The sequence below is a fragment of the Miniopterus natalensis genome, chromosome 1, assembly GCF_054644295.1.
Source record: "Miniopterus natalensis isolate mMinNat1 chromosome 1, mMinNat1.hap1, whole genome shotgun sequence".
Lineage (NCBI taxonomy): Eukaryota > Metazoa > Chordata > Mammalia > Chiroptera > Miniopteridae > Miniopterus > Miniopterus natalensis.
The window spans coordinates 23983007-24003773 of record NC_142081.1 but is presented as its reverse complement, the minus strand read 5'-3'; the positions used below and the strand labels follow the sequence as shown (position 1 = coordinate 24003773).

The 20767-nt window shown below is 40.3% G+C and overlaps 2 protein-coding genes across 7 annotated transcripts in view; both read right to left on the bottom strand.

Moving 5' to 3' along the window:
• SLC8A3 (solute carrier family 8 member A3) overlaps positions 1-9084 on the bottom strand; it is a 162374-nt gene extending 153290 nt beyond the window's left edge. For 2 of the 3 annotated variants that reach the window (XM_016211905.2, XM_087819520.1), the window contains exon 1: positions 8999-9084. The gene's annotated coding sequence lies outside the window, so the exon portion shown is untranslated. Of the gene's footprint in view, positions 1-7427; positions 7498-8998 lie in introns of all 3 variants that reach the window. The other variant, XM_016211906.2, reaches the window with a different exon arrangement.
• Positions 1-20767, bottom strand: part of LOC148094059 (cytochrome c oxidase assembly protein COX16 homolog, mitochondrial) — a 37307-nt gene that overhangs the window by 4869 nt on the left and 11671 nt on the right. For 2 of the 4 annotated variants that reach the window (XM_087819544.1, XM_087819558.1), the window contains exon 4: positions 17523-17871. In XM_087819544.1, the coding sequence (XP_087675670.1) occupies positions 17755-17871 (117 nt within the window). In that variant the 3' untranslated portion in view covers positions 17523-17754. Of the gene's footprint in view, positions 1-8911; positions 9164-17522; positions 17872-20767 lie in introns of those variants that run through there. The other 2 variants (XR_015714909.1, XR_015714910.1) reach the window with 2 other exon arrangements.

Here is a 20767-nt window from a genome sequence, read left to right as displayed (position 1 = left end):
AAAGTATCTGGGAACATTTTCACTTAAATTCCAGTTTGACTTCTGTAAAGACCTTTCCACTGAAGTGGCTGTGCATGTATGTAAACATTTGATATGAAGCATACAAATGTGATCACACACATACACACTCCTTATGTGCATCAGAGCTGAGATGCTTCCTCTCTATATGTACTGTTTTTACCCTCACCAGTTAAGGAAAATGAGATCCAGAGTGGTTAAGCATCTTGCCCTAAGTAGCGGACTAGTGTCAAGTTAAAAGGGACTTCGCAACAAAGCTTCCTGCAATGAGGACGCACAACACAGCCCAACCACATTGTTGGCTTCATATGTGGCTCAAAGACCTATGGGAAATAACTTTGTTAGGGTTCAAATTGCAGTTAGGGAGAGAGCAATACCTACCCCATGGTCAGGATAGCCAAACTATACGGTGGGAAAGCAGGTGCCCACAAGTGATAAAGGTACCAGACATCCTGTGTTGGAGTTGGCAGTGATGCCTGAGTGGAAATGGCAATGGGTCTGCCCTTGACCATGCTTTCATCCAGTACCTCCCACTCCTTTAAGCAAGCATCTGCACACTCAGCAGGAAGAGTGGGCTGTGGGCAACATCAAAGTGCTGTGCCACCAGAGACCAAGCAATTCCCCTTCTAAAAGAACTGAATGTAAAAGGAAGTATTTCCTTGTAAACAGAGGTGATGCAGAGGTGAGCAGCTGTGGGTGGCAGCAATATGAACAAATGGTGCTCAAATCCTAACAAGAGCTAGAGGCCAGCAGGCCAGCACCACCGCACCATGAAGCTGGGAGTTGGTTGACTGAGGACTGTAGCTGTGCAGAGGACAGAGCGAGAGCTGATAGGATCAAGATGACCACAGAATAGAAATGCAGGGCAGAGGCCAGGAGTCCAGCAGTCTAATCTGATGTCCTTCAGAGCAGGGAGCAAGTTCTGATAATGCATACGATGGCCCTGCCCTTTGGGAAATGCCTGAGAGACATTAATGAGGAAAGCCAAAGGTCCTGCCATTTGGCAGATGGGGACTGTTGAAGACCAAGGAGCAAAGTGCTCAGATTGATTATCTTATCCAGGACCACTAACTGGGTGTCCTCAGGTACATTTATGTTCTGAATGCATAAATACATAAATGTATGTGAATACATTGAACATCTCTCTTCATATAAGATACATGCTTTAACGCCTTCATTTCTTGGGTCTCGGTTTCCCCTTCTGTAAGGTAAGATTATACTTACATTCCTTTCATCTCCACAGTTCTGTCTCTGATTAAGTGACTCAGACACTTTGCTGAAACTCTTTCAGCAGAAATGCCTGTTCTTCTATAATGGCCCAGTTCTGTTTGTGCATTTCCATCCTGGTGGCCACCACCCAGGTTCACACCCTTACTGCCCTTCTTCCTGAACTACCTGCTCACTGGCCTTTCAACTTCATCTCCTTCGAGTTATTACTTCCACACTCCTCTTTCCAACCCTACACTTTCAATGAACTTTCTGGTTCTGAAATCTTCAGGGATTCCCACTGCCAGTGTAAAATGGTTGTCCAGAACATGGCCTTAACCTACTTGGTCTTCTCTCTCCAGTTACCACTCCACTTCTCTACCTCCCTTAACTGCAAAACATTGCTCAGAAGCCTGCCGCATTAGTTGTTTTCACTTCCTTACTTCCCATTCTGCCTGCAAGCCACTCCAACTTATCCCTATTCCTCCTCTGAAATGACGGCCATAAACCCTGATGGCCTCCATGTCGCTAAACTCAATAATCAGTTCTCTATTCTCACATAAAGTCTCAAGCATCTGACACAGGTGGACACGCCTTGGAAAATTTTCTTCCTTTGATTCCCATGTATGATGTCAGTCCATAATAAAACCTATTTGTGTGGACTTTTAATTCTGATTCTTACCTGGAGACTCCTTTGGAACATATACTCATTTGTATTAAATCTTATTTAGACTGCCACCTTCTTAGGTGATTTTGCCTTATATATCAACATGGTCAACTGCTTAATAAAACACCCATGCAAATAGCAGTATCTCAGAAAGCTACCTCCAATACACTTTTTTGGCTCTGTACCTTAATTTGAGCTGTTACCCTTCCTGAATATTGTGCTCAATTGTCCGTCTGAAAGCAATACTACTCCTTTTCAACCCTGAATCCCAAGAGAACGGATCACTTCCTCCTCTGTGCTCCCTATGCCATGTCCTTACGTCTCTCAAAGTTCCCAAACTCTCCATTTCACTCACTGGTTTATAAACCTGCCTTTATCTACAAGCCTGAGAGTTCTTTGAGGACACAGATTGTCTGATTTTGTGGTTCTGGTACCTAGCCCAGTGTCCACCACTTAGTAGCTGTCCAAGTAATACATGGGAGTTACAAGAGTGACGGCTTGAACAAAACAGGCCTGGAGGAGCAGTAAGAGAAGTTGATGACGGTTGCTGCAGAAGCCAACCATGGAATGAGAGCTAGCTAGTGGACACTGCCTGCTGGCCACCCTCAACCCTGGCTTGGCTATAATGAACACAAGCTTGCTCCTTTATTTTACTTTGAATCTGACTGTTGCTAGTACCTCTGGGATGGGGAAATGTGTTCCTCTGAGGCCTCACACAGTTCACATCCATATTTCACCTCATCTAGCTGAAGAAGAAGCCCTAAGACAAAGAGGCTTCAGCCAAGTCCCAGATTTACCATTAACTCACTATGAGGACATTTCAGAGCCTCAGGAGCCCACATAGGTAGTTGTCTGGACTCAACAGGGCTATTGTGAAGCTCAAATGAAGACTCAGCTGGCTGTGCACTCTTACTCACATCTGAACTTCCAGATCTTCACAGAGTGTCTAGGACTCAAGACGATGCTCAGTGACGTTTGTTACATGAGCAAAATAAGATCAACCCGTTCTGCCTCCTATTTCCCCTAGACTGGTACCAGCACAACTCAGAAACCTTGGAACCTCAGTTTCTCCCTCTTCTTCATTGCCACATCTAATCATACCTGGTCAGTTCCATTTTCAAATCTTTCTTGATTCTCTCTTCTGTTCTATTGTCTCTGCTTGCCTCAGTTGGCATCCTCAACATTTCTCCCATCTGTTGCATCATAGTCTTAGTTTAACCAGACAGGCCAGATGGGAACATTGCCTGAGGAGGGTGGGTGACCAGAGGGTCTCGGTGGCCAGGTCAATCCTGGAGGAGTGTTACTTAAGGTAGTTTGGTTGTTGAGAAGCATTAAAGTCATATTTGAGAAGTCAAGATCATGCATCAGTTCTGAGAAGCAAGGTAAAGATTAGCTGCTGAATAACTTAAAGTCCAAATTGAGAAAGATGTGAGGGATATATTGAGATAAACAGTTCAGTACAGCAGCAGTGATCACAGTCATAACAGAATGCAAAAATGGCTTTTAACTGGCCTTGGCATGTGCTGCAGGAGTAGTGGCCTATTAAAACTGCTTCTCTCTGGGAAACACAAGTCTTCTAGGTGCTTTTCCCCCTCCACTGTGGTGCCCTTCCTACCTATCCTCTTACTGTTGAAAACATCATCTTAATGAAACGAATCTTGAGTTTTTCACATCTCTGCTTGATGCCTTTTGATCACCACCACGTCCACAAAGTCACCTCTGAACCTGTCACTTGTCAAGGTCCCAGCTGCCTCCTCAGACTCACTTCCTAGCATTCTTCCGGTGCCACCTTACCGAACCGCATCTGTTCTCCAAAATGCGCTCTCTTCTCTCACACCTCTTGCCATCACACATGTTGGTACCTGTGCTGCTAATGTCCTTACCCATTTCAGGCAGCTGCGACTATCTTATTTGTGCTTCTAGACTCAGCTTCACAATCACTTCCTCGGGGACTCCTCATACGTTTGCACTTTAACACTGCTGACCCCTTGCTACACTTCAACAGTGATTTGAAAATGTTTTCATTAGAACACTTACTACATTCCACTGCTTTTTAATTTAAAAAATTGTGATATATAAAATACAAACAAAAAGGTGCATGTCAGAACCATAAAGTTCAATGAATGATCACAAAGCACTCACGTAACCATCACCCAGAGCAAAAGTTGGCAAACTTTTTCTGTAAAGGGCCAGATGTAAATGTTTTAGGCTTTGCAGACATATGAACTCTGTCACTACTGCTTAATTCTGTTGTAGCAAAAGCAGTGATAGACAATAGTAAACAAAAGGATATGGATGTGTTCCAATGAGACTTGATTGACAAAAACTGAAGGCAAGGCCAGATTTGGCCTGACCAAGGTCAATTCCCATATAACTGTTAATTAATGACTATTGCCTGGCCAGGCACAGCTCAGAGGTTAAGCATCGGCCTAGGGTCCAGGAGATCGGGGTTCGATTTCCGGTCAGGGCACCTGCCTGGGTTTCGGGCTCCATCCCCAGTTAGGGGTGTGCAGGAGGCAGCTGATCAATGACTCTCTCATCACTGATGCTTCTATCTCTTTCTCCCTCTGCCTTCCTCTCTCTGAAATCAATAAAGATATACTAAAAAACAAAATTAAGGACTATCTCCTACCTCTCCCAAAAGATAAACACTATTGTGTCCTATGTAGTAATTGCTATTTTTCTTCATAAGTTTACCATTGAAACATGAATCTCTAAACAGTTTATTTTGAATATTTATATAAATGGAACTGTATATCACATATTCTTTCATATTTGACTTTTTTCACTCCATATTGCAAAATTCATCCATGTTATTGCATATAGCTATAATTCTTTGATTTTCATTATTGTAGAGTATTCCACTATATAAATTTACTTTTTTTCATTCTGCTGATAATGGACACTTGGTTGATTTTATTTTTTTATTGTTATGAATTGAATTATGTAGCTATGAACAATCTTATATATGTATCTTGATGCATAGGCACATATTTCCATTTCCACATTAATGCAACCAATTTATATTCCACCAGCAGTGTGTGAAATTTCTAGTTGTTCCACGTCCTTGCCAATTCCTGCTCTTCTTCTTTTTTAAATTTTAGCCATTCTGTCAAATGTGTTGTGGTACCTCATTGTGGTTTTCATTTGCATTTCATTCTCTGATTCATGAGGCTGAGCCCTTTTCACATTTGTATTGGTCATCTGGATATCCTCTTTTGTGAAGACTTTGTCCTTTTACTTATTGATTATAAAAAGTTCATTTTATTTTCTGGACACAAAGCCTTTATTGATTGTATGTGTGGCAAATACCTTCTCCCAGGTAAAATGTGTCTTTTTCTTTATGTTATCTTTTTGATGAACATCAGTTCTTAACTTTAATAGAGTACAACTTATCCATATTTTCCTTTATAATGATTTTTATGTCCCATCTAAGAATGATTTTCCCGCTTTGAATAGATTACCTACTATTATCTAAAAATTTTTAATCTTTTACATGTGATATATAGCTAATGGAATATTGATTTTATGTGGTATGGGATAGAAGTCAAGATTCTATTTTTTTGCCACGTGAATATTTTTTTGTCCCAACACTATATATTTAAAAGATCTTCCTTTCCCTAGCCAGTTTGGCTCAGTGGTTAGAGCGTCAACCTGCAGGCTGAAGGGTCCTGGGTTCAATTCCAGCCAAGGGCATATACCTCAGTTGCAGGCTCGAACCCTGGCCCCAGTCAGGTTGGGGCTCATGCAGGAGGCAACCAATCAATGTGTCTCTCACACTGATGTTTCTTGCTCTGTCTCTCTTCCTTCCACTCTCTCCATAAAGCAATGAAAAAAATATCCTCAAGTGGGGATTAAATAATTATTTGGTTAAATAAATAAAAAATCTTCCTTTACACAGTACTTTATAACATCTTTTTTTTATCAGTCAAGTATTGACATACATGGGTCTTTTTTCCTGGAATCTCTACTATTTTTAACCATGTCGATTTGTCTATTCTTGCTCATATACCTTAATTACTGTCTTGGGCAAATCTCGGTCCTTTGACTTTCCAACTAAAAGATACAGATTAATGAACAGACCAAAGAAAACCATGATGGAAAATGAGAAAGAGCTGCAAGCTAGCAAAAAAATGGAAACACAGCGGTTTTGTATAAGACAACAAGGTTTTTAAAAAGCAGGAAGTCGGCATTGGTAACATATGCAACAGAACAGTCAGAGCGGATAAAGATGAGAAAGTACTGGATTTAGAAAGTGGTGGGTCACTGATGATATCAGTCAGGGAACTTTAGGAAATGGGTAAGGAAGAAGCTCAAGCAGCAAATTCATTGCCGGGGGGTGGGGGGGGGGCTGTTAACAGAAAAGGAGAAAACGATTAGTTTTCTCCTGGTACTGTGAAACACTCTTCTGTATGTTATTCCATAAAAATTACTAATATTTATCACAGGAAACAACCCACTTTGAAGGTCTTAGAGTAACTGTGGAACATATATACTAATATGATGTTCTTAACATAACATTCCTACATGGGAAAGAGAATGTATTCCTTGAGTTCATTCCAGTACTTTTGTTGGGTTCAAGAGCACTGAATCCAATACTTTTGTCTGCCTGACTCCAACTGTGCCTATAAGCCAATTAGTATATTTGACAGGCCACCAGAGATAAGGCGTATAACCTTCCCCAAACAGACTATGTTGAAAATGAAGTGGCCTTGTCCTTGGCCTCATCAGTATAATTGGACTTAATTCTGACTGGAAGGCCTACATCCTGTTTCAAAGCTTTATCCAAATTACACTGTCTATGGACAAGGCTGAGGATTGCAAAAGCAAACAACTTGCCCCAAATCACACAGCAAATAAAGGGAACTGTCTGCATTCCAACTCACGTCTAACTGATTTCAAGGCCTAACCCTCCCACTGTTATACCAGTGTCAACCTGTGTTCCCCTGAGCAATGGGAATGGTCCCCATTCTCAGGGCACTGCGTGCAAACACATCAAGAACACCATCGAATGTCCTGGGAGCAGTAATACACTAAGGGTGGTGCAAAGCGCTATAGAATCACAAAGGAGAACACAGCTACCACTTTGGGAGTCCCTAACGCTCAGCGGACATTGTGCTAAACCCTATAAATATCCTTAAAACTATGTGAAATACAAATTAAGCCCATTTCACCAACTAGTAAACTGTTGCATGGAAATGACCCAAATTATACAATTACTAAATAACTGCATTTGGCCCCAGTGATCCTGAGAAGCTGCATGCTGCAGGAAGTAGAAAAATGCAGACTTTGTCATCACCAGACTGGGGCTAACATCTGGCTCTGATGTATGTTAATTCTGTCACCTCCTGGAAGTCGCTCAGCCTTGAGGAGGGCTGTCTAAAAACTCCCTGCCGGGCCACCGCGCCCCTGGCGCCGGGGTCCCTGCCTTCCGCCGCCCGGTCACCGAGCCCGCCCACTCCGATCCCACCGAGCGGAGACCCCGCCCCTTCCGGGAGCCCGCCCGCACGTCTTCCTCCAGCCCGCGGGCTCTCACCTCTCCAACTCCGTCACCAACATGGGGGCTCCACAGCGAAGGGACTTGTTCTTGCGCAAGCCGCACGTCACTGCGTGTAAAAACATGACTGAACTCTCCGATCCACGGGCACGACGTGCCAAACGGGCCAAGAGCGGCCGTCCGGCCGCCCGCATCTCTGCAACTCAAGCGCCCTCGGGACGAGGACCGGCCTCTTCGCAGCCTCCGCCTCCGAGCTCGCGGTCCTCGCCCGCGAGACCTCCCCCAGACAAGAGTAATCGATGCATGGTAGCACGCTCGGGCATCCGCCCGGAAATCGCAGCTCGAGCCGCCTGGTTCCGGCACGCGGGGGGATTTAGAGGTTTGCGTTCCCAATCGCCTTTACCGCCTAACTGATGGGGAAACCGGTACCTCCCGTGTTCCATCTCAGGACTAACGTCTTAAAACACTCCCTGGAACTCGATAAAATCAGCCAAGGAAAAAAGTTATTTTATTAAAGCTAGTACTCTAGCCTCTCGCTATTTGTGGGATGGGGAGTTGGCCAGCTTAATTTTTTAAAAAATGTTTTTTTAAGTGCTACGAAAGGTTAGGTTGATTGGTAGCAAACGGCGCACTGTCTTGCTATACTGAACCTTTAATGCTAGTGTTTTACTGCCAGTTAGCCCTTAATCTTAAATCATTTATGAATGCCTATTTTCCACTCATTCAACAACCGTCCAGCACACCTTTTTGCGGGTCATTAGAAGGCTTAAGGAGAACACAGATGAAAAGATATACTAGCCCTGCCCTAAATTAGCTGGCAGTCTAATGGGGAACACAAATGTATGCCTAAAGTACATGGGTAGCTTAGGAAACAGACCCCACATGGGTGGTTGGCCAGGGTGAGTCAGAGAAAGCCTCATCTATCAAGTATTATTTGAGATGACGTAATAGTAGAGAGTGCAGGTGACGTAGAGTAACATTTCCCACGGTATCCCTGAAATCTTTCCATCTGTCCTTGCCTCTCTATTGCCACTGAAACACATCTGGTTTATTTTATTCTTTCCGTCTGTTAAAGTAGCCCCTAAGTGGTCTCCACAGGAGAAATTCCTAATCTCCATTAACACCCATGTCTACAGGGCTCTGGGGTCAAATATGGAAAGGAAAAAAAGGGAAGAAACCTCATGGTAATTTTCAAGTCTTATCTCTGACACTGCTGAAAGTTACCTGAAAGATATAAATGATGACAGGATTCTCCTGCTTTTGCCTACAGTATTCATTCTGATTTTCTTAGCAAGGAATTTCAGGCCTTTTGTAATAATAACTTTGACCTGATTCCTGCTACTATCCCCTTTTCACTCCAGACTCCATCCTAGAGGAGACATCATTCCCTGAGCGTCCCATGAAGTTTCACAACTTCAAAATGCAGCTCCAGGGAGACCATGTTCATGAAACCTCCCCTACTCTGCAGGCAATGTATATTAATCCCTCCTCGGAACCTTTAGCGCACATATATAACAAAGCACTTATTGTAATCTATTATTTTTTATTTATAAAGTCAGTGCCTTTTACTCTATAGAAGAATATAAGCAACATGAAAAGAGGAGTCTTACTGTTTGAATGCCCAGCATCTAGAAAGTCCCTCGTAGCAAGTGTTCAATGTTCATTAGACCAATGATGATCTGGATGATTTTAGTAAAAGCCTATGACATTGCCTCGATCAGGTGGGTGCTGTGAAGGAGTTCTGAAGCATGCTTTGTTCAATGGCAATTTCTTCCCTGTTTTAGAAAAAAGACAGCTGGAGTGAGCCAAAGAAGGTAAGCCAAGGCCTTAAGGCTTCTGACTCTGTGTTGTCCATTAGAGGAGCTTGAACTATATCAAGTGGGGCCTGTTTAACATCTTTGGAGTTGCACACTTAGACTAAGCACACTCTCTAGGACACAAAAATCGACAGTCACTGCAAAAGGGCTTAATAAGTGTTGGAAAATGTTTCTGGAATTTCAGCACAGGATTCAAAACAATCCTCTTCATAGGTGACTCCCCAGCTGCCTTTAACTTTACTGCTTGCACTGCCTTGTGCCACATCTCCACGTTTCACCTGTTTCTTTGAGATGTGAAACGTAAGAACAGTTGAATGAATTTGACTCAAGTCAGATTCATGCCTCAACCCAGTAGCCAGAGAGGTACTTGTATGTAAGTCATATCATGTCATTCTTCTGTTCAAAACCCTCCAGTAGCACACCATTCCCTTCAGAGAAAACCCAAAGGCCTTAAAATGGCCAACAAAGTCAATGATCTGTCTCTGCCCTTCTCCCTTTACCTCTTAATTTATCTCTCCCATTATTCTCCCCTGAATCACTTGACTTCAGTCCTACTTGCCTCCTACATTTTTCCCAACTCAGGGCCTTTGCACTGGCTGTTTTCCTCTGCCTGGAGCCCACATATCCCAGATATCACATGGCTAACTTCCTTCCTTCAGATGTTACTCAATGTCATATCAATGAGGTGTACCTGAGCACCCCATTTAAAACAGACTCCCAAGTTCTGTCATCTTTCCTTACATTTACCCCAGTAACACTCATCAATTTCTACCATAGAATTTACTTACATGTTTATTATGTAATATCTATATCTGGCTACTAGACTATAAGGTCCGTGAGGGCAGGAATCTTTTTCTATTGTTGACATTGCCGTATTCATAATGGGAGACTGTCGCCTGGCTTATAGTAGTCACTCAATAAACAGCTGTCACATTAATTAATCCTTGCCATCTCTTTTCTGCTAGAATTTGCCCAAATGGAAACCCCCTGATCTGCCTGACTGGGGACTTCCTAACATTTTATTCAGTCCAGGATCTGTAATGTTTTTGCTGCCAATAAGGCACTTTGTGCCTTTCCTTAGACTAATAAGGTAATAAACAAAAATTGATCAGTGGTTGTTTTGCAAAATTCCCACAACTGGGGACCGTATTTAAGACATCCTTATTCTGACTAGACTCAGAGTATAAATGTTTGCATTTCTAGTTTTTTCAAATAACTTATTTTCCTACTGTAACCCTTATGCCTATAAGGAACCTAATCGCTAGCACCCAGGTGTATTTTTCTGCATTGTAACATATCATAAAACTGACTTGAGCAAAGAGGCTGGAAACTGAATTTGAATCTGATATCCATTAGTTGATGAGATCAAAGAGAACTTAAGTGAGCTATTTCTTGTGCAGAGTTCAGTGCAAATCATGATGAATCAGCGTGTCTAACCTTTTAATTCACCTGGTTTTTATTTCTTAATTCCTAGAAATAGGAATTAAGCTCAGGTTAATTCCCATTCCCAGAGAAACACATTATAATTTGGCTCAACCATGGTAATATAATTCCTCACACTAGAGATCACAGACCAAGCTGGAGCAGCCAAGCCTGCCCTGCTCCCAAATATTGGAGGCAGGCAGCAGAATCCACCCTGTGAACCTTCAGAGACTCACTCCCCTTTAACTGACTTGTCAAGTGCCAGGAATCCAACCTCCAAAAGAGAAGAGCCCTTCTATGCTGGTACTTTTCTTCCAGTCCCCTTCCCCCCAGCCTCTTTATCTACCTGATGCAGCAGCCCTGGGCTTTGAGAGATGTATTCATAGAGGTGGTGGGTGGTCTGGTGATGGCAATGTGAAATGTAATTTAAGAAACCAACTCCTTTGGGGTTTTGGGGGGACATTTATCATAAGAGATAAGGGAAGAATAAATTGTTACAGGACTTTGATTTCTGGGGATATAGATTGGGACATGAAATGAAATAAATGTTTATCTGGGTAATACAACTTTAAATGAGTTTATTTCATGATTGTTTCACCAGCTACAAGCAGTTCAAAACTGAACCCTCTCTTTTCCAAGTTTTCATTGCTCATGAACAGAGAGGAAGAAGTGGGGCTCGGGATTTGGGAGTGGAGCCAGTGTGTTGGAGGGTAAAAGGTGGGAATGCGGTTTTCTACCCATTACATGTTCCAGGAAGACTCTCCCCTGCTCCACACAAGGGGCACAGTGGCACAAGACAAGATGACCTCCCTGTGAAATCCATTCCCTCCTTGGGACCTGTGGTCTGACATAGATCTGGGACAACCCTGTGATCTACTCTAGCCCCCAAACTCAGTGTTGTATGGTCTTAGCTCGCCCTCTGGTGGTGTCAGTCAGTGACTACAAGGCTTTCCCACACCAGGATGATTTCTGTTGAGAGCACAGCTGACAGTGGCCCAAAGTTAAGCCTCTCAACCTTTTAGCCCTCCAAGTCTAGTCTCCACTCGTGATCTAGAGGAAATAAAAACCCCCATTTTATAAACCTTTGTCCACTTTCATTCTGTCATTTGGTAATGCTTCCAGCAGGTTAAACATTGTTTAGGTTCAAAAGGCAGAAAAGAAACCAGAGAAAATTATTTTACTGAATTATTTGAAGCAATGGCTTAAGACGGAATGTTTATCATCTGTAAACACATTATTTTCCATCTACTAGTCAATAATAATAATAGCCACTACTTTACCACCTATCTTTGCCTGATTAACACAGACAACTACAAAACTCCCATTCACGGATGAGGTGACTGAAACTCAAGTGGGTTATATAGCTTGTAAGATTACACAGCTTTGCAATCTGTCAGGTCTATCAGTTTGCATGGTTTCCCACTGCACATTGCTGTTTGCAGAAGGGACATACAAGATCACTTAGATACATCTTTCCACACGAGATTAATTGCTATTAATTTAATAGATGGCTAGGCAATGTTATTAAAATACTCCTTTAGATGTGATACTTTGATAAGAACTTTTGTTGTCACTAATAATCCTTTTCTATTTAATAATGATAGCTAACATCTGCTGAGTGCTTTCTCTATGCCAATTACTATTGTAAGAGCTTTACATAATTAAATCACATTAACTCTGTTATCATTCCTGTTTTCCACATAAGGAAACTGGGGCATGACGCAGCTAAATAATTTCCCCAAGATAATGCATGTATATATTAAATATATCCATATATATTTAATTTATACAATATAATGTTCCTCACTATGGTTCCTCTGTAGTTCCCTGTGACAGAAACAAGCTTATTTGCAGAGCATTTGGGGAGGGATGTGGTGCTTTGCAGGAGCTGGGGAAAGCTGACTCTCGGTGCATATGAAAGTAATGCGTTTGAGGGAGAGGGGGGCAGAAGAGCATGCGTTGGGAGGGTATTGGTTAACAGCAAGAGATCCAGAAACAGAAAAACCAGGATCCATTGAAGCTGGGCCCTACAGAGGGAAATGGCCAAGTGAGAAGAAGATGGAGTGCCCGTGATGGACGTTGTGGGAAAGAGAAATTTAGTAAGGAGACTTCCTGAGTTACTCATTGTATGGTGTGCAGTGTAAACCTTCTGTTCTCTATGAAATCTTCAGTAAATTTTACATTGATTACTAATACTTTGTGTCAGAGAGCCGAGTATTCTTTAACGTGGGGAACTCAGAGACAATGATAGAATATTACCAGTCAACTGCGTTATAAACTGAAATGTTCCCATGGATTCTCAAAGGCAAAAGATATCAATGTCTTAAATCAATCTATTAATTTCTTACGAGCTTGGAAAGATCTTCCACAGCAAATCAGCTCAGAAAGCATTGTCTCTGGTGTTGTGGTTGAGAGAGGAGAGAGAAGAGATTGGGCAGGATAATTAAAAGAAACATTCTCTGCCCTTGAGGTTTACAGTCTTACCAAGTCCTAATGTCACCCTTTTAAGTGAATATCCCTGTAAGTGCTGAACTCATTTATTAGTTATAATAGTTGTTTTAAATATTTTTATTGATTTCAGAGAGAGGAAGGGAGAGAGAGAGAAAAAAAACATCAATAATGAGAAAGAATCATGGATCAGCTGCCTCCTGCACACCCCCTCTGGGGATCAAGCCCAAAACCAGGCATGTGCCCTGACTGGGATTCAAAATGTGACCTCCAGGTTCATAGATCGACACCCAACCACTGAGACACACCGGCCAGGCAGTTATAATAGCTTTTAGTGGGTTCCTTAGAATGTTCTACACACACAAAGTCATGGCATCTACAAACAGATCATTGTACTTATTTATTCCAGTCTAAACGCTTATTTCCTTTTCGCCATCCCAATCGACCTGGCTAAAACCTCCAGTTCAATGTGGAATAGCAGTGATGAGAGCAGACATTCTTGTCTTCTCCTTTCTTAGAGGCAAACACTCATTCTTTGCTTATTAAGTTTGATGTTAGCTGTGAGTTGTTTTTGTTTTGTAGATGCCTTTAATCAGGTTGATGACGTTTCTTTCTACTCCTAGTTTATTGAATGTATTTATCATGAAGAGAGGTCAAATTTTGTCAGATGTTTTTCTGCGTCTGGATTACAATCATATAGTTTCTTTTTTGTCCTCAATTCTACTGATATAGGGTATTACATAATTTTTGAATGTTAAATCAATCTTGCATTCCTGAGGTAAGTCTCACTTGATCATGATGTATAATCCTTTCAAAACATTACTGCATTTGATTTGCAAGTATTTTGTTGAGGATTTTTGTATGTGCATTCTTAAGAGGTGTTGGTAACTTTATGATGTCTACCTCGTGATGTTTTTGTGTTAGGATAATACTAGCCGCACAGAATGAGCTCGGAAGTGATTCATTCTCTTCTATTTTTTGGAAAAAGTTTGTGAAAAAATGGTATTAATTCTTCTTTTGAATATTTGGTAGAATTCACCAATGAAGCCCTCTGGGTCCGGCCTTTTCTTGTGGGTTTTTAAATACTAATTCAATTCTCTACTTGTTATAGGTCTTTTCAGATTTACATTCCTTCTTAAGTCAGTTTTGGTAGTTTGTGTCTTTCCAAAGACGATAATAGAACATAACTTAGATAATCTAAATTATCTAAGTTATTGGCATATAATTGTTCATAGCATTCCCTTATAGTTCTTTATTTCTCTAGGGTTGCTAGTAGTGTCCCTTTTTCATTCCTGATTTAATAATTTGAGTCTTCTTTCATTTTTTTATCTTGGTAAAACTAAAGCCTTGCCAATTTTGTCTATCTTTTTAAAAACAAAAAACTTTTGGTTTTATTGCTTCAGGTATATTGCAGCTATGTCATCAGGTGCAAGTACGTTAAATACTGTCCTATCTACCTGGAGAACTGACTCCTTTATCCCTCTTTATCCCTGACAGTTTTCCTTGCTCTGAAGTCTGCTTTGCCTGAAATTAAATATTTACTGCTCCCTCCTCCTCCCTTTTTTCCCCTCCTTCCTCCCTTCCCTTTTCTTTCTTCAGTCATGTCTACTCTGTGGATGACCCCACCAAAGGCATTCTTCATTTCTGTTCATTTTTGATTTCTAGAATTTCCTTTTGATTCTTAAAACTTCCATCTCTCTGCTTACATTACCCATCTGTTCTTGCATGTTGTGTACTTTTTCCATTAGCGCTCTAAGCATATTCATCAGATTTTAAATTCTCAGTCTGATAATTCCAACATCCCTGCCATATATGAATCTGATTCTAATGCTTGCCTACTTTCAAACTGTGCTTTTTCTTTTAGTACGTCTTGTAGTTTTTGTTGTTGAGTTGGACATGATACCCAGCTGGACTGGGTAAAAGAAGCTCCAGTGAATAGGCCTTTAATGATGTGGCAGTAATGTGTAGGGGGAGGGTAACATTCTATAATCTTATGATTAAGTCCCAGTCTTTTAGTGATCATGGGCCCCTGGGATGGACCTTCACAACTGCTTCTCAGTCTTCCTCCCGCCACTCCCATTTAGGTGAGAAAGGAAGGCTGGAGTTGGGTGTTTCCCTTGCCCCATTTGGTTAGGCTCTGGTAAAACCCAGTGTGATTTGGCTCTAGCAAAATAAGTTTCCTTTGAGGTGAGGCTTTTGTAAAAGAGAACAGAAGGGGGGGGGGCATATTTCTGAATGATTACTTTCCCCTTCCCTGCTGGAAACACAAGGATATTTTTCTCTGATATTCACTGTGAGAACCTGGTGGGCTCCAGGAAGTAAAACACAAAATATGCCCCCAGCTGGTCTCTTTTTTAACTGCAAGTTAGTCATGCTCAGTCTCTAGTAATTAGTCAATTACCCTTTAAATTATTCCCAGTGGTGGTTTCCCCTCCAGGGAAAGTGTGATTTTCTGTATTTGCCTCAAGTGCTCAGGGTAGTGGTTTTGTCTTGTGACCTTAGTTCTCTCACGTACTCAAGAAGTCATGGATTTTCAGTTTTTCAGCTTTTTTCTATGTTAGGATGGCAGTTAAGACTTCCAAGGTTTCTACAATGTTGAACTGGAAACCAGAAATCTATTTTGTTTTTCAAGAAACGGCCAAAACATTTTCTAGACTGATTGTACCATTTATCCTGCCAGCAATGTAAGAGATCTACTTTTCTACATCCTTGTCAGCATTTGGTATTGTCAATTTTTAAAATTTTAGCTGTTCTAACAGATGTGTAATGATTTATCAATGTAAACAAATTTGTATTTCTCTAATGGCCAGTGATGTCAAACATTCTTTTCATGAGTTTGCCATTCATATATCCTCTTCAGTAAAATGTCTCTTTGTCTTTTGCCCGTTTTCTAATTGGATTGTTTGCTTTTTTTAACTGTTTAGTTTTCAGAGTTCTTTATATATTCTAGATGTGTGTCTTATGTGGCTTACAATATTTTCTGTCTGGGGATTGGCTTTTCATCCTTCCAAAAGGGTCTTTGGAAATCAGAAGTTTTAAATTTGATGAAGTGTCCAATCTATCATGTTTTTCTTTTATGAATTTTTTGGTAAGAACTATATACTAGGTCCCAAAAACTTTGTTTTTTCCTAAAAGTTTTATGTTTTTTACATTTAAATCTGATCCATTTGGAGTTAGATCCTATATAAGGAGTGAAGCTTAAGTAGAGGTTTTATTTTGTTTTGTTTTTGCCTATGAAAACCAATTGCCCCCTCAGATAACTAAGTCTTATGAGTCAGCTCTATCACAAATTATCACCACTAGATAATCAGCTTGCTTTGCTTTTTGCTAACACTGACCCACTGAAAATAGGTATTATTTATTATTTTGTTGTTGCTAATCCTCACCCGAGGATATTTTTTCCATTGCTTTTTAGAGAGAGTGAAAGGGAGGGAGTGAGCGGAAGACAGAGAGAAAGAAAAACACTGATGTGAGAGAAACACATTGACTGGTTGCCTCCTGCATGTGCCCCAATCAGGGCTGGGGATCAACCTGCAACCCAGATACCTGCACTTGACCAGTAATCGAACCCAAGACCCTTTGACACACGGGCTGACACTCGAACCACTGAGCAACACTAGCCAGGGCAAAAATAGGGATTTTGATTGCGGAAGAGGTGGGTGGATTTATAAATTGTTTTGGCAATTAACGTAGGGAAACAAGGCTGAAAAGAAAAAACTGAGTAAAAAAAACTAACTTTCCTCAATTCTACCCTTTTGCCTACCGTTTAGATCACAGCAAATGCTGGCCCTGGCTGGGTAGCTCAGTTGGTTAGAGCGTTGTCCCAATACACCAAGGTTGCGGGTTCAATCCCCGTTCAGGACACATACCAGAAGCAACCATTGGGTAAGTGGAACAACAAATTAATGTTTCTCTCTCTTTCTCTCTCCTCCCCTTCCTCTTTCTCTCTTAAATCAATAAAAAATAAAATAAAATAAATCACAGCACATGCCAAGCTAAAAAATAAACTAGTTAATTTGCATGTCAAGGCATAAAGCATACCTTCAATCAGTGTTTCCCAAACTATAGTCATCTGTGGATTACCTGAATAAATTTGCCATTTCTGCATATAATATGTAATATTCCACGACTTTTGTTTTAACCAGGAAAGTATCATTGTCTTAACCATATTAATGGTATCAATACAATCATTAAGTGATGCTTTGGAAACTGATTAGCATACCATGTGAGGTACTATAAGTAAAGACAAGATTCTTATCAGACTGTGCTCAGTATTATCTATGTAGGTTGATACAACATCTCTGCTTGGTGTTCCTATGAGAATTTGGATCCAGACACTATTCTCATTAGGAATCAGGCTGAAGTGTCAAAATGCTGCCCTGGTGGCTGGGGGAAAAGGAGCATGGCTGTGTATTTGAGAGCGGGAAAAAAGACAGTTGTTCAGCAGCAGTGTTCACATTTTTATTGCGTGTTATAAAACATATGTGGTCAACATCTGTTACTTTCATTTGCAAATGGCAGAGTTGGGAAGCAAAAAACCTGTACCTGATCTTTTAATCATGACTATCTGTCACCAAATTACTCACATCCAGGCTTCTGCAGATCTGGAATTTTCTTTCCACCAGATAGGAGTACGTAGTGCAAATTCAGCTGGTAACATTAAAAAAAAATCAGCATAGTCAAGCAGTCTTAGTCTTTAAGATTTCTGGACTTCGTCCTTGGAGGAGATCAGGATCTTCCCAAGGCCTGGGTCCTCGAATATTCTTCCAGTCATCAAAAGCAGAATCCTTTATTTTCTATAGAGCCACAAAAATTAAAGTATATATATTAGTGTAGGGGTCCTGTGGCTTTCATTAGGACATCAATGAGCAAGTGAAAAGAATCCAAACGGCCCTCACTTATAATTTTAGTAAATAAATCACTGCATATCAAGCATAACAACTGAAGTGACATATTTCTTAGGATTAGGAATTTTTCTTGCTTGCTATCGATGTAAATGCCCATCTTTTTCCTCATCACAATAAAACGATTAAAGTAAAATTTTAAAAATGTACATGCCTTGTTTTTGAGAGCACAGAGAAAGGGAAGAAGCTAAGAAAACAGAAGTCCAACTCCAAAGGCTGACCCAGCAGAGTAATGACCAGCATGCATTAGCAGGAGTGACAGTAGTAAGTGAGAGGAAAAGAACAAAGGTGGAGACCCCGAAGGCTGCTAGAAGGACAAAAACAGACTAAGATGATTTGTCCTGCACCTGAGAAGTGAGCATGGGCTCAAGAATGAAAAGACATCCCCCAGAGCTGCCATGAGCAAAGCCCATTCGGGTAATAAAAACTACTTAGCTACAGTTGGATCACTGTACCTTCCGTCAGTGTGAAATGTCTCCCAGGCATAAGAATAAAGGTAGGATAAAAGGGAAAAACATGAGTGTTTCTTCACCCTTCCAACAGTAACTTCCATTCATCTGCTTTCACTGTTCTAGACTAACTGAGTGAATTAAATAGAAAAAGAGGCTCAGAGAACACAGGATACCTTATATCCAAAGACAGGGAATAAAAGAAGTTTACCTTGACACTTGGATACTGAGCTTTACTCTTTTACTAATGAGCTGTATAACCTTGGGCGAGTAACTGAAGCCATCTGGGCACTAATTCCCTCATAAGTAATAATAAAAAGGCTGAAACAAATGGTCTACGTGGTTTCTTCAGGTACCAAACTCTACGGTTTCTAAAAGAACTAAAATCCACTCTGAGACAAACCCTCCACAGCATCACTACTGACACAGTACTCATATATTGAGAAGTAGCAAGTTATAGGTTTGAACAAAATAATGGGGAAGTAGTGAATGAAATCATTCTCTAAATTCACTTATAGTTTTACCAGGAGTTTATATTGAATATATATAGATGAACAAAATTTTATTAATTTAATGTGCAAGAAAAAAGTAAATTATTTTCAAGTATAGTTATGAAATCATCCAAAATTATAAAAAGGTTTTAAAAAAAGAATAATAGCCTTCACCCAGATAACATAAGACACACATGCTCAAGAGAATTTAAGAATAATTATTGGATGGGATACAAAGTTGGCAGAACAACTTCATGTAAAAGTGCTCCAGTCTTCAGAGATCTTTGGTGAATAAAAGATTCTCTGTAGAATTCTGCAAAACATGCAGTCGTTGAAGACTAGGCTGTATGAGCCCTAGGTGGGCGAGACCACCTAAGGCTCACTAGTTAACAGCCAACTGCTATAGAACTGATTGTGGAACAGAGTCAAGAAGTGCTGAGGAAAAGCAGTGTCAGTACTGGATTTTCGCAGTTGTCACAGTGGACTTAATACCTAGTTGCTTCCTTCACAGCCAGCTGAGACACCAAAAAGCTGCTCTTTAGGAATAAGAATGATGTCAAGAGAAAGACCTACTTAAGACTCATCCAACAGAGCTTAAAACTAAGTAAGCTCTGACAAGATCCTTTGGGGAGACAATTTGAACAATGAGACCTACAAAAAGGGGTTTAGGAAGCACCAAAGCCTTTCCACAGTTCCTCCCTTATAAAGCACAAAACCAAGTTCGAAATAATCAGCCAATAATTGAACTGCCTGCTAAAAGTTCGAATCTCTTCAATGTATTATTCACAATGTCCACCTTTCAATAAAAAATGACCAAACACACAAAGAAACAGAAAAATACAGGGGTAGGTTTACATAATACAAATAAATACAATAATAAATAAATAATAATAGAAGAAACTGTTTCATGTACACTGTACTTGCAGCTGTCAACCGACTTTTGCCCACCCCTGTATAATTCATAGGTAAAAAATAAACAGAGAGAGACATCGTCCTCCCTCATCACATTCTATGATACAATGTGTAATTTATTAAACTCTCTGATTTATGCTAATCAAATGGGTAGGAAATGACACCTCATTATAATTTTAACTAACATTCCCATTATCAGTTGAGCATCTCTTCAAGTTTAAGAAAGATATTTATTTCCCTTCCTCTGAACTCTTTACAATGCTTCGCCCATGTTCCTACTGACCAACTGAATGGCTGAACTTTTCCATTTTGATTTGTAGATGTTCTTCATATTTCAATGAATTCATCATAATAAAGATAAATATTTTTAGGATTCCTCACTTAACTACTGACTTTATATGCATTTTTTTTTTATTTTTAGGCTGAACTTCTGAATTTTTAATTATGAACTCACCAATCTTTACTTTTAAAGCTTCTGGGTTTGGTATCACATTATTTTATTTTATTATTTTATTTTATTATTTTATTTTATTATTTTTTTATTTTATTTTTTATTTTATATTTTATTTTATTTTATTTATTTTTTAAAAATATATCTTTATTGATTTCAGAGAGAGGAAAGGAGAGGGAGAGAGAGAGACAGAAACATCAATAATTAGAGAGTCATTGATCGAGCCCACACATCAGGCATGTGCCCTGACCGGGAATCAAACCCCGATCACCTGGATCCCAGGTCGAGGCTCAACCGCTGAGCCACGCCCGGCCGGGCGGTATCACATTATTTTAAATAGGCTTTTTTGACACGAGACCACAAAGAAGAATGTTCATTTTTTTCCTCCTCGGACTTTTAGCATTTTGGGTTTTTATTTGTAAATTCTTGATCCATCTAAAACTCATTCATTTATAGTATATGAAATATACATCCATCTTTGTTTT